Source organism: Buteo buteo, chromosome 2 (genome assembly GCF_964188355.1).
Source record: "Buteo buteo chromosome 2, bButBut1.hap1.1, whole genome shotgun sequence".
Lineage (NCBI taxonomy): Eukaryota > Metazoa > Chordata > Aves > Accipitriformes > Accipitridae > Buteo > Buteo buteo.
Window position 1 is genome coordinate 21,743,860 of NC_134172.1, and position 13,160 is coordinate 21,757,019.

The 13,160-nt window shown below is 39.3% G+C and overlaps 1 protein-coding gene across 1 annotated transcript in view; it reads right to left on the bottom strand.

The window, feature by feature from the left end:
• PLXDC2 (plexin domain containing 2) overlaps window positions 1-13,160 on the bottom strand; it is a 279,753-nt gene that overhangs the window by 52,336 nt on the left and 214,257 nt on the right. Inside the window, exons 8-9 of the mRNA XM_075047931.1 lie at window positions 6,747-6,842; window positions 5,760-5,841 (exon numbers count right to left, since the gene is read on the bottom strand). Coding sequence (XP_074904032.1) covers window positions 5,760-5,841; window positions 6,747-6,842 — 178 coding nt within the window. The remainder of the gene's footprint in view (window positions 1-5,759; window positions 5,842-6,746; window positions 6,843-13,160) is intronic.

The window sequence follows — 13,160 nt, forward strand, 5'->3', positions numbered from 1 at the left end:
ACACACAGAAAGTCCAGCACAGGGAATTTGTGCAGCCTGTTGCAGGGCACTTTTCAAACTGGGGGTTTGCACTCCATGGGTCAATGTCATAAACTACTATGATTTCAAACCAGATTATTCAATGCATAGCCTGGAAAATAGAGACTCTTAAGGATAAAAGTGCATTTAAGCACGTAACATGAGCATGATCTTTTTGTGAACTGGGACTCCCAAAGCTGAATCTCTCTTCCCTTGCAGACCCAGGAAAGCCCCCAGCAGGGCTGCCTGGACAGCAGTGGCAGGAGCTGACCCTGAGTCTCTAGGCAACCACTGCCAGAGGGTAGTGGAGCTGCTCTGAGTTGCTGCCATGCAAGGGACTATGAGTTTCAGTGCTCAGGCTTAAGCACCTCAACATGTAATGGGCCACCCTTCAGGGGTGACTTGTGTTCAGAGGACTCACGTTCACTTAACTACTGTGCCTCAGGGGATTCTCTGATTATTGTGAGCCTCCTTGTGTAAAGGGCAGTGTCACACATAATGAGTAGAGGAGCTTCATGGGCCTCAGAGACTTCACTGCTGAGCCCTGCTTAGACTCAGTCAGCTGCAGGTATTTCCTTAGATAAAGTGTTTGAGTCCTAGAGACCTTTTTGGTCTTAGATACTTAAGTGCAGAGTTTGGTGAAAAGGTACTTTTAATACTGCTTTCCTATTCTGCATAAGTTCCCTTGAAAACCTAATAGAGTCAGCCAGCAAAACACCCTTGTGAATCTAGCCGTTAGGCTTTTGGGTGCCCTTGGCATAAGGCAGCCAGCTTTGAGGATTTAAAATTTGAATATAGATACCAACAGTGACAGCTGAATAAAACTATCATCTAAACTGTTTGCAACTCTTGCCCTTAGTCCTTCAGTACTCCAGTTCCCCATCTCCAGTGCTGGGATAATAGTACCACGCTAAGCCTGAGGGATGTTGCAAGGATTGGGAGATGCTTTTATCCTGTGTTAATGAAGTGAAACATAAGACAAATTCAAACCTGAGTCTCCAGCATGCGCAGATTGCGAGACTGTGCTCTTTGTCTGCTTATTTCTGAACTCACTAAAATAGCAGTATCACTTCACTGCTGAAATCTGAGACTTGCCTGAAGTTCACCTAAACAAACACATCAATATCTACAGAATCTGAACGTAAATCTTTTCAAAACTTTGTATAAAGATGGCTTTTAAAAATTCCTTGATCATTTAAGCATTTTACTTCCATTCTATTTCAGTGTCAACTCTTTTAAAGTTCATAAACACAATTTATTTCTTGGGCAATTACTTCAAATATTTCCAAGGAAACTTACTATTCCAGTAATGCAAGCAAGTTGTAGAAAGTGAACCTATAAAGTAACAGCAAAGTTGCCTTAAAGCTTCCAAAAACTTTCCTAGAAAATGACATCTCTAACATGCAGGGTATACCAAGTGCCTAGAGTATATAAACATTTTCAGAAGCATGAAAAGATGATATAAACATGCCCAACATTAATGAATTCTCCCAGTTTTTACATGCTAGGAAGTCAGAGATAATGAAGAGCAAATAATCCAAGTTTCAGCCACAGGTGACTGCTATGAGACAGATGCTAAGTGTTTCTGGCATTTTATAGACATAGATCCTTGTGTAACAGAAAGCTATGATACATCTTAGCTTGCTTATTTATAGTTAGTCTCTTTTACTTATGGAATGGTTTTACTTTACTTATGGGACAATTATGAAACATATTTAGTTAAAAATAAAATTAGCTCCTAGGGGGATCCCCCGTCTGCCAAAGTCAAAAGAAAATGATGTGCCTTCACTTAGTCATAATGAAACTGCATGACATACGTCATACTGGATTTCAGAGCAGATAGTTTGATGATCCCTTATGAAATTGGAAACTGATTTAAGCTTGTAGAAAGTGACAGGAATAGAGGATTTTGCTCTGAACACCTACAAGAAGAACCTGCCTTTCCAAAGACTGCAGAGTTTACACAGCAGCTGGGCTGGAGTTACAGGTAGGAAACAATTCACTGTTGTAGAATAAGTTACTTTTATTCCAACACAGATTGTCCACATGGGGGAGTGCAGTTATTCTGCAATGGCTCTGCTGGTCAATTTTCCTTGTATAGTTATAGGTTTTATACAAACTTTCTATTTTTCCAACAACTGTACTTTGTTGTGTGAATGATTCAACATATGGTTTAAATTTTATGCAAGGAAAAATATATATATATAAGATACTGTTCTTGGTAGTAATGTTGTTGTGGCTAAATGGGGTCATAACTTGTTGAGAAAAAAGGGTTGTAGAATTGGTATAGAGTTTTGTTTCCCCTCTGGACAGATATTTGCTTATTACGCACATGGAAGTCTGTTTGCTCTGGGACATCTTACTTTAGAGTATCAAAGTGCTACTGTGGCTCCACAGGAGGAACATCACTGTCTCTTACAGCCATATCTGACCCTCATTGCTCCCTAACAGTCTCCTCACTAGCAAACAGGCATTTTCGCTCTGCAGAAATCAGAGCACTAGATCAGTCAATAGGTTATTGCCACAATGCAAATCTGTCACTATTAAGTTCAAAGCCTTCTTCAGGCTTTTGCACCAAAGGCTAATTGCTTTCCCCACCCTGGGCTTTGCCTACAGCCAAGAGAGACAGCTTTTGGTTTCTCACCTCCTGGACCAGTGTGTCCAGTCAGCTTTGCAACACAGAAGCACTACTCAGGCATCACTCCTAAGCACCTGCTTCTGCTTCCTTCAAAAACCCCTGTGAGCAGTCATTTGAAAGTGGACTGTAAATATTAATTTTCTTTGTACTCTAGGCACTTCTGAAATGTCTACATGAATACTCTATGTAATGCTTTGCCCTTGTTTTTCCAAGCAGATTTTATTCTGCTGCAGGAGAGCAATGTATATCACGACAGGAGAGAAAAGTCTACGTTGATTTACAAGGCTGGTGACTGAAGAGCAACAACACACAGAAAAAGCCAGAGCACTATGATGAAAGAACTCACAACTTTCCATCCATTATGATTTTTAACCAGGAGAGTGAGGTTTTCTTGTTGAGCAAGTGCTTCTTTATCACATGCAAAAATAACATTTTAACAGTGAATTTGTTTTTGAGGGGAGCAAAACCACAGTGTAATAGTGAAGTAAAAGATTCTGAGTACTCTTCTGTGATCCAGACATCTCAATTGAGAATGGAATAAGGCTTTTTTTTTTGTATCTCCCTAAAATGAATAAACATGCTGAGGAACAGAAGGTAAATAAGAGAGGCACTCGACTAGAAGGCAGGTGAGAGTATCCAGAACTGGTAGGGAGCAGAAAATTGTCAAAGCTGAGGCAGGAATGAGTCCTGATCACAATGATCCTGCAGTGTAATGTACCGTAACTGAATAAATGCTTAGTCTTCACATGTTAGAAAGCAAGTTGCCTCTTTTCACAAAATATGTATCTTATTATTTCAGATCTGTTTCTCTGTAGAACTGAATTAGTTGAAATAAGCTGCTCATTTCAGAAGCTGGAGGACAGTGGCCAAGAAACGCAATGGGGCCTGAGACAGATGTTGTCACCAAAGCCTTGTTTCAGGAGGAAGTAACAATTTAAAAAATAAGGTGTAAAATCTAGTATAAGATTAAGATGTTCAGGGGACTGAACCATAGCCTCAGAGGTTTTCAAGACCCAGCTGAACAAAATCATGACCAAACTGGTCTGATCTCACAGCTGGCCGTGCTTTGAGTGGAAGGTTATACTAGATGACCTCTAGTGAATCCTTCCATTCTGAACTATATTATGATTCTACACACAATTCTCCATTTGCTTAAACCTGGCTGAATAGCACTTATCTTTATAGATGAAAATTGGATGGTATGACTGTTTTTAAACTACTGAGATTCCCATGTAGAGACATAATCTTAGTTTGCTTTTCTGGTGCCATCCTTTTTTTTAAGACATTGACTCCAGTTTCTGCTTTTGCTGCTAGTCAAACAATGTCCAAACACAGCCTGCATGATATGACAGTCTCACTACTGTCAGTAATCGACTAATTAACAGCAATAAAACTGTTCAATCTATCTGCTGCAGCTTGTTAAAGGCACAACTGTGCTGCAGCATGGAGCCAGCTGTTTTTTGGGGAACAGTGCAGGACTGCCTCACAGTAGGTTCATCTTTAATTGCAGTGTGATCTTCACAGGCAAAATGAAAAGCAAGATTTTTTTCATGCAAAATTTAAATTAACAGAAATAGGTGTGTTGAGACTGTGTATCATTCAGCAGTAAATTACACCTTGCGAGTTGTGAAGGGGCAGCCCCAAATTCACCTAAATATGTGGAAAGGAACACAGTTTGACTAAGTGCCTGGTGTTGCTTCCTGCTAAAGGTGAAGGATAAAATTCTTTTAGATCTCCACAGTGAATTTGTGCCTTAGTGAGCAAAACAGATTTTCCAGCAATTCCAGAACTCAGGAAACTCAGTTCTTCAGAAACTACAGAAGAACACAAAGGATCTCAAGGTTTGCCTGTTCTTCATAAGAGGTTGGAACTTTACCATATAATTGAGTTTATCCAAACAGAAATGAGAACGCTGGCCACAAAGCTACAGACCTTGCTCAAACCAAAGCCAACAGAAACTCAGTGCTACAACATTTATTAATGGAAGGAGAATCAAGCAATACTCAAAAGTAAGAAATTGGCTAAAGCAAGCAAGATCTCTTCATGCTTGCTTGGAACAATTTTCTAGAAGTAACCTTACTCTTTAAGATGTTTGATATGTTTTCTGTGAGATGATTTAATTTAGCTGTAATTCTACTCAAGAGTTTTTTGCAAAAGAAACTGGCAATGAAGTGACTTCTCAAATGACTTACTAAGGGAGTAGAAGCTTAAGAAAACATAATAAAGTTGACCTAAAGTTCCTAATACTGTACCATGTTCATCAACAGTTTATCAGTTCTTCAGAATGGTGAAAAATCATTACACTGTTTTAGACTGCAGATAGCATTTTTTCCTTTCATTATGCATCCATTTTATACGTAACTTTTCTGAACCGAACCACTAGGGTTGAACAACACAATAACAAATATCCAGTATGATATTGCATTTTGTGTCAGAGAACTGGTGTTAAATAAATTCTTGCTATGAAGGTCAGCAACTGAAGAACTTTTTAGAAAAGCTACAGCTGCAGAGTTTCTGTTTTGCTGTCTGTGCTCCAGCTGCTCCACAGGGTCCAAATCACTCCTGCTACTGACTTGACTGTCCTCATCAGTGTGACAGTGAGAGGCTGAGGAGACCCAAAGTAGCTGCTAAGTATAATGAGGGGGTCAAAAAGAAAAGACTCTGTGTCTTTGGATGTGTCAGTCTCCCTACTGTTAAGAGAACAAGGATGTCTTCACAGTTACATTACCACCCTGCACCTCCATGTGGTTAAATTATTTTTGATGAAACCAGGGATACAGGGAGAAAATATGAATTTTATTATGATTTCTACTTCTTGCTCTCCTTTGAAAGGATTTTCAAGTGGGGTTAAGGAAATAGGAACAAGGGCTAAAGCCCCAAAACAACTGTTTTGACCATTCTTGCCTAATTTCTTTACTGAAGTGAAATGGGACAATGATGTGTTGCTAGTGATCACAATTGAGGTGTATGTTCATGTGAATGCATGCATATAAGACCTAAATATAACAACACCTAGTGTTGAACAACCTATGGGCAATGTTTTTGGATATCCTTTGAGCACAGCTGCATACCCATGCAAAAAAAGAAAAATCCGTTTCTTTACCTTTGGAGTTTACTGCACCAGCTGCAGTTGAAACCAATCTGGGCAGTGACACAGGGACCACAGCTGGCAAACTGGAGACAAGCTGAGATATAGATAAACAAACAGAAATTATTACATTAGTCTCACAAATAATTCTCATAAAAAGCAAAAAAGAATACATCTTCTGATAATACATATTTAGGGACTCAACAGGTTCACGCATGTCCAAAGTAAGACACTAAAACCAGCCTATTACAATGCATTGCACAACCCTATGCACCGAGGTACATTTTATCTGTAGGACTCCATTTGTATTCCATTTGTAAATATATTCCCACTTCCACATCTGTTCATTCAGTTTCATTGCTAAATTTTTATCTTTTTGCTTAATATTAAGTATTTCCTTAAATCTCTTTCTTCCCTCGCTCCAGTGTTCCTTGGTGTTGCTAACATTCAGACATAATGCAGATAATAAGACTGGCAAGAAAGCATGCAAGAACTATAATTGGATTAGAAAAAAGAAAAATAGCTGTTTCAATTTTTCACAATAGTACAGCTGGCAGTTTAAACACAGAGGTTTCTAAACAATGTAGTTTTACCTTGGACAAAAGAGGCAGATGAACTGCAAAATGTGTTTGGTGATATTCCCTTGGAATGTGATGCACAGTACACAGAAGAATTTGTGTTTGCCTTGTAAGCATGAAAACTGTTCTTTTTTTCTTGAGGAAACAAATTTAAAGGAAATATAATCATTCTTCTGAAAAAATGATTTGGCACAGATTTCATTCAAAACCTACTGGGAGCTATATACCTATAAAGTAACTTGAGATACATGAGGATGCACTGGATAACACATCATCCATGGGGGAATAAATCTGACAGAGGATAAATGAATCTGTCCATGATTTCAAGTCCACAGATAAAACAAAATATTTAAAATTGCCTGTGTGTTGCTAGGTGGGGGGTCCTTCCCAGATCTGGTTCCTGCCTGTGTTATGTTTTACTTACTTGGAAGAGGTATCATTTCAACAGCTGAGAGATTGGTAATCTTTGACATCTGTAGCTCCACCCTGTGGTACTCATAAATTGTTCTTCTACGGACATCTACCAGGAAAGAAAAATAAAAATATTTTCACACTTTACTATTTTGCAGTCTGTAGATTGTGAAAAACAGTGGATGTAATGATTGCTCACTGTTCCTTAGGTGCACACATGGCACCAGTTTTTCTCAAGAATATATTTTTAACTTTAGACATCATGAAGGAACATGTAAAAGGTATAGATAGAGAATTTTTCACTTGAGAAACCATCAGAGCTGACAGAATAGGTACCTATTCCTGGTAAAGGATTATGAAAACGCTGAGTGTTCTCTCAAGCATCTTAGTCATTCATTTAGGCAGAAATTCTAGAGAGTATACTGTCAGACATTTTAGGGTATATTTCAGATGCTTGCTTTCCTAAGACATTTCTCAGCTTACAGACTTGAGAGAAATGCTTTATATGCTCACTTTGTCAGTTGTTGTCAAGATGTGCAAAGAAAACTGATTTCATTGCTTAATCAAATTTGTTAGCTACAAGCTAGCTTACATCTAAATGCACTAGAACATTTTTTTCATATTATACCATTAAAGAAGACAAGTCTTCCTGAACACCCAATGTTATGCATAATCTTTACCCAAGCTGACTGCACCTAAGTTTCTCAAAGCAGAAATTCAATATAGTCAATGCACCGTTCTTAGGGGCTTTGAAGGCATAGATAAGTGTAAGACCCAAGCAAAAGATAAGTGTGAAAAAAATCACATAATTGTTAGTTTCCAGATCTATATCCTATCACGTATTCTGAATATTCCAGATTTTAAGTGCATGGCTGTGATGGAGACTGGCAAGCTTGTACATCTGCAAATTAAAAAGTACAGCCTATTCTGCCAACCTAACACAATAATGATGATTTCCTGGTGTGCTGGATTCAGATTTATGTCCGTTTTGAAGGCCTGTTAAACTAATTGAAATCAATGCTAAATACAATCACTGACCCTGTGGAATCATGCCAGAGAGGGATAAAGGGATACATACAAGGGATTAACAGGTTACTCTGGTCAATGGCTGGTCTGAGTCTACATGCAACAGAAGAAAAGGAATTGCAGACAGCCACAAACTCAATCTTAGGCGGTCTTCTGTGTTGCCAGCCCTGTATGGATCAGGGCACACCTTGTTGCTTGGTATAAAGGCTGTGTTTCTGCAGCTTGAAGTGGGCTCACGTGGGCTCCCCAGCTGTTAAGCATATCACCAGATCCGAAGTGAGTTTTGCAATCTCTTTTTAGGAGGGATGTTGTAAGCATTTTTCAGACAGAAAATGGAAGCTCAACTAAAATCAATCAAGTAATAAATACTAATTTTTAAGGGAAGAGAGAAAGTACACTAAGGCGTCCTGTGGCTAAGTTGCCTCTTGGCTCAAGCGGACGAGACTTTCTAAGAAAAGAGGGATGGCCAAGCTCTAAAAGCACAAGCACAGGAAACTCCCTTACACCACACAGAAAATAACTATCAGACTATTGGTGTCAGTTGGAATTAACAGGGTAATCTCTGAGAAGGGATGAGGAAGCAGAAGCAGAGCTGTGCTGGGTGGGATAACTCCTGCATCAGCCAGCATCGCTGCAGGTGAAGGAGCTTCTCTGCCCTCTCTCACTGCATAAGCTCCCAGGAACAGGTAGGCAGAGTCTGGCTTTCAGACAATAATATTTCTATTTAGTTCCAAATCAGCACCTTTGCCAAGCAGTTCCTCTTGCCATTTATTTGAAGCTGACTTTGCTGTGGCTTCACCCTTTCTGATCACAAATTTCTCTTTTGGTATGAAATGCACCTAGAGTTGAGGTAGCTTTAGGTTTTAGCTGCAAAGTCACTCTGACTAGTTAAAAGACAGATATGGGGATGTGCCAAATATTTACCCCAATAAATGCCTTAGCCATGTCCTTCAAACCCGCTGGACAGAAAGGGTTTTCAAGACAAAGCTAATCTTATGCTGGGGTGGGGAAAATATTTTGCCAGCAATGAGAGGTTTATGCTCCCAGGATGGTAAGTCCCATAAAAGCACCTGCCAAATCAGAGTGATCAGGAAATGTGTTTGAAATGAACTCCTGCCAATGCTGAAGGCTGTAATTTGTTTCCCCGGAAATCTTTATCCTTCTGTCCAAAAAAATAAGCAAATGAATACATAAATTAAAATGGTGGGTGTTGGCACTTTAACTGAACTCCATTTCATCTCATCAGTAGTGGTACAGACTGGCATGCTATAACCCTGTTTACTCTGAACCTTTCCTAATAGAATCCTCATAGAGCTTACAAGAAGTAAGGAGCTTCTGGCTTTCCAAAAATCCAGTAAGAATCAGTGACTCAGGTCACAGGCACTTTTATCTTACCCAGTGCATGAAATTTCTAAAACCCAATGATTTTAAGAGAATTAAGTTTGTTATAAGAAAAAAAAAATCTACTAATGCCTAATTCAGCATGACTCTTGATCCCATTAAATCCCACTGCCTGGTAGACTCAGGTTTGATCTTTTCTTGTTCAGGAAGAAGACTGTGCCAACCACGGGTGGTGAGTTTGCATATGAGGGATCCATCTACTGTAAGAAACCTAAGCACAGAGAGGTATTTGCATAGTCACCTTCTAACAGCTTTGTATACACTTGCAGGTAGGTGGTTGGAAACACGAGCATCCAAATTTATCTGCCTGGCCAGGTTGCAAAAACATGCAGGTGTAGATTCCTTTGAAAGTCTGACTTGAAACATGCCATGCTTAGCTCCTCAAAATGTACTTTTTCCTTCCTATTTAGAATTCTGAGCCTGTATCCCCTTAACAAAACAGGCTAGAAAAGCTAAACTCAACAGGATAAACAGAAAAATTAATACTCTCCCCAGACACTTTCCCCCTCAACCTCTCCACACACACTCCTGCTCCAACCCAAGACACATACTGCCTTTCACTCAGGTGGAACTTGTTCTTCTTTGTCTTATGCTGTCTATTTAGCTCTTTTACAAACAAGTGCAAGGGCAGAGTCACAAAGAACTTATGAGCCCATGTATTTCAGTATGCACCTTAACTTGACACAAACTAGTGAAATAATTTGATGTAGTAACAGACAAAAATTTAAGCGTCATGTGCAGGTATTTTGCAGAAAAGAGGCATTACATCAAGTCTAACAGGGAAGGGAAGAAAGGAAAAGGACTTTTTGCATGCATATATGCTTTTGAAGTACCATTCCTGGTTCTGAATTTCAGAAAATATGTATATATTCTTCTCCTAGTCATGAAAATATTTTACTTTTCTGTAGGTCTGAGTATCTCAAACACCCTTTTTAACCAGATGATATTTTTTTTTCAATAACAGATTCTACTTTTTTACATTTGGTTTAATTTACAACACCCTCCGAATTGTTCTTCGGTTTGATTCTGTGGCATGTACATGTGCTGTCTTTGAATACAAAGACAAAGGTACAGTCCCAGCAGAAAAAGCTGAAGAAAACACCAGCTACTTGAGGTAAGTACATTCCTCAGTGACCTAGAGAGAGAATGTGGGGGATCAGAAGGCCAATTGAAAGAATCCCTTCAAGGGATTAAGCAACAGATTGGTAAATTACAGATGTGCAAGATTCTGGTGTAACAAAACACTTCTATGTAGTTTTATTCCATGTCTATGTAATTTTATCACAGTAGTTTTAAACTGAATATTGACATATAAATATTCTGTGAAACAGAACTGCCAGAGTTAACTAAACATACTAGGTAGGGAGAGTGCTCTGGAGATGAGCAGTGCCAGAATAGCACCAGTGACTTCCTAACATAGCTGAAGGCTCAGTAGCTAGTAATAAACCATTCTAAATACATGTCCAACAGATGCACAATCTCTCTGGTACTTTTCCATCACATAATCACTTTTCCTAATACAGCATTCCTCAGCTAAAACCTGCAACCCAGTGAAATGTGAAAACATTGGAGGAGTCAGTGTGATTTTTTAAATTATATGTTCACACAAATAAAAACCTTTGTCAGTGAAAGATTTCTAGGGAATTGAGATCAGCCATATACCCAGCAAAAACTGCTAAACAAGGCCATATGTATTCATACAGCTGCACTTCCATTTTTTAAGTTTCGCTGATAGAGAAAACACAAATGGTAAGAGGGTGCATTTGATTATGTAGAAGTCAATTTAAAGCAAACGATTTAAGAAACATATCCAGCTTACACCGCAAGCAATTTGTGAATAATATAAGGGATACAGAAGGGTGGGGCACAGCTGCTTACCATGCAGCCACTGGCTTTGCTTGATAGGGACTTCGTTTAGCACCACTGGCTGAATAAAACCTTCATGTAAATATATATTTTGCCAGCCCAGTGTTTCTGCTTGCCATCACCACAAAAGGTAAGGGAATCAGAATGTCAAAGCAATCTTTGTTCTTTCTTTTTAACAGCTTCATATTGCTAAACTTGTCAGTATTAACTAATTAATTCTCGAGGCACTGACACTGGGATCAAACTTGCCTGTAATCGAACGGCCACCAATTGCTGTTGGTCATTCACTATTACATATGCCTGAACCTAGATCAAAATTCAGATTCCCTAATTGTATTAATTTTGTCATTCTCTTAAAAGTTACTAAAAAAACATGCCTTATCCCCTTAAGGCACCGTACACCGAACTGCCTAATTCTGAGACTGGTCAATGGCCAGTTGAGGCTTTGGCTAAAACAAGAACATTTTAAAGTTTGATCACCTTGTACCCATCCCTGAAGTGCTGTTATGCCACCAAAGATTAGCAGCATGCCCATCTCTTTCCCTCTCTGCTCCTGAATCGGGCACCTAGTGCCAAGGAACCCAGCTGCCTGGCTAAATCCTTTTGGGCCAGCAGACACACACGCAGGGCTGGAGGACCTGGCACTCTGTGGAATTGGTTACACTAGTGGAAAGCAAAAATAAATACTGCGTATTTAGAGCGATAACTTTGGGGCCCACTTTGCACAGAGGTAAATGACAACGTTACCAGTAAGGCAGCAGCAAATTAGACTTTGCCATTTCCTAGATGGTGTTGCACCTTTATACAATAGATGTCACAACAAAAACTGCTAGTCTTCTTTTACCCTTCAGGAAGGTAATGCTAAGGTTCTTTCAGGGGCCTCACTCCTGTAAACAAACTGGAGAGAAATCTTCAGCAAACAGTTATAACACGCAGAGTTGTCACTTAATTATATGCTTGAGTTACGCTACATATTGAGTGGCACTAATTGCACCGAAACTGGAATATTACTAACACATAGCCAGCTACAATTTCATTTGTGTATACAGTGTTGTTGAGTAATTTCAGTCTCATTAAATGTTGGGTTGTCAAGGTATGGATTTCTTAAAAGAGCTGTACCTAATACAGTAGAGGCCAAGATCATGGCAAAGTATGTCTCAGTGTGGAGAAAAACAGCCATTATCTGTAAGTGCAAGACTAGTAACTCACTGTGTAGACCCCCTGTACCTGGCACTTTCTCATTTTACTAGGGTATTTCATGCTGTCGTGGAAAACAAAGCACAACCTGGGCAAGCTCAGTGGTGGGCTTTTTCATTGCTGAAGTAAAATATTGGGATGGAGGAAATGCCTTTTCATTTCTTCTTCATGCACAATAAAAAGCTAATTGAAGACAAAAGGGAAGAGAGCACTGAAACAAAGGAGAGAAATGCAGTAATCCTGAAGGAAAGATGTAGGGGAAGAAAGATGGTAATGAAATTAGAGAGAGGTCTTGGGAGTCTGCAGAAGGGAGAGCAAAGGACTCTGTAGGTGACTGAAAGAAGGACCAAGAACAGAATGCCAAGGATGGCTGAGAAAAAGCAAGAAATAAGAGGGAAGAGAAGGTGGGACAGGGACAACATTCCTGACACAGTAAAGATGCTGAAAAAAAGGGAGGAGAGAAGACTTGTTGGAGGAATATATAAAGCTATCTCCCAGCTTTGTCTTCACCAGTCATGTGTTGTCTAACTGGAAGACATCCATTAAACATTCTTAGTGTCTTTGTTACAAAAGGAAAAACGGTAAATGTACAAGTGTTCAGCCTGTCTGAAGAACAAGAAATCAGGGTGCTCCCTCTAACTTATTGAACAAATCAGAAGCAGTGGTGGTCCAGACCCTGGCTCACTTCACTTGAATTACCTGGAAGAAGCAGAAACTTTTCCTCTGAAATTAATTGATGGACTTATTTTGCCATTTTGCTGCCATATAAGCCCCAGAATTTAGGACTTTTCTTGTTAACCTTGGTGTCAAGCAAAAATTCGCTTCCCTTCACGCATTACCATTCATTCCAAAGCACTTCTAGAGTATATACAGCCATATGTATCTATACATATATATAAAAAAAAATAAAATAGTGGCCAATCTGCATCAACATAAT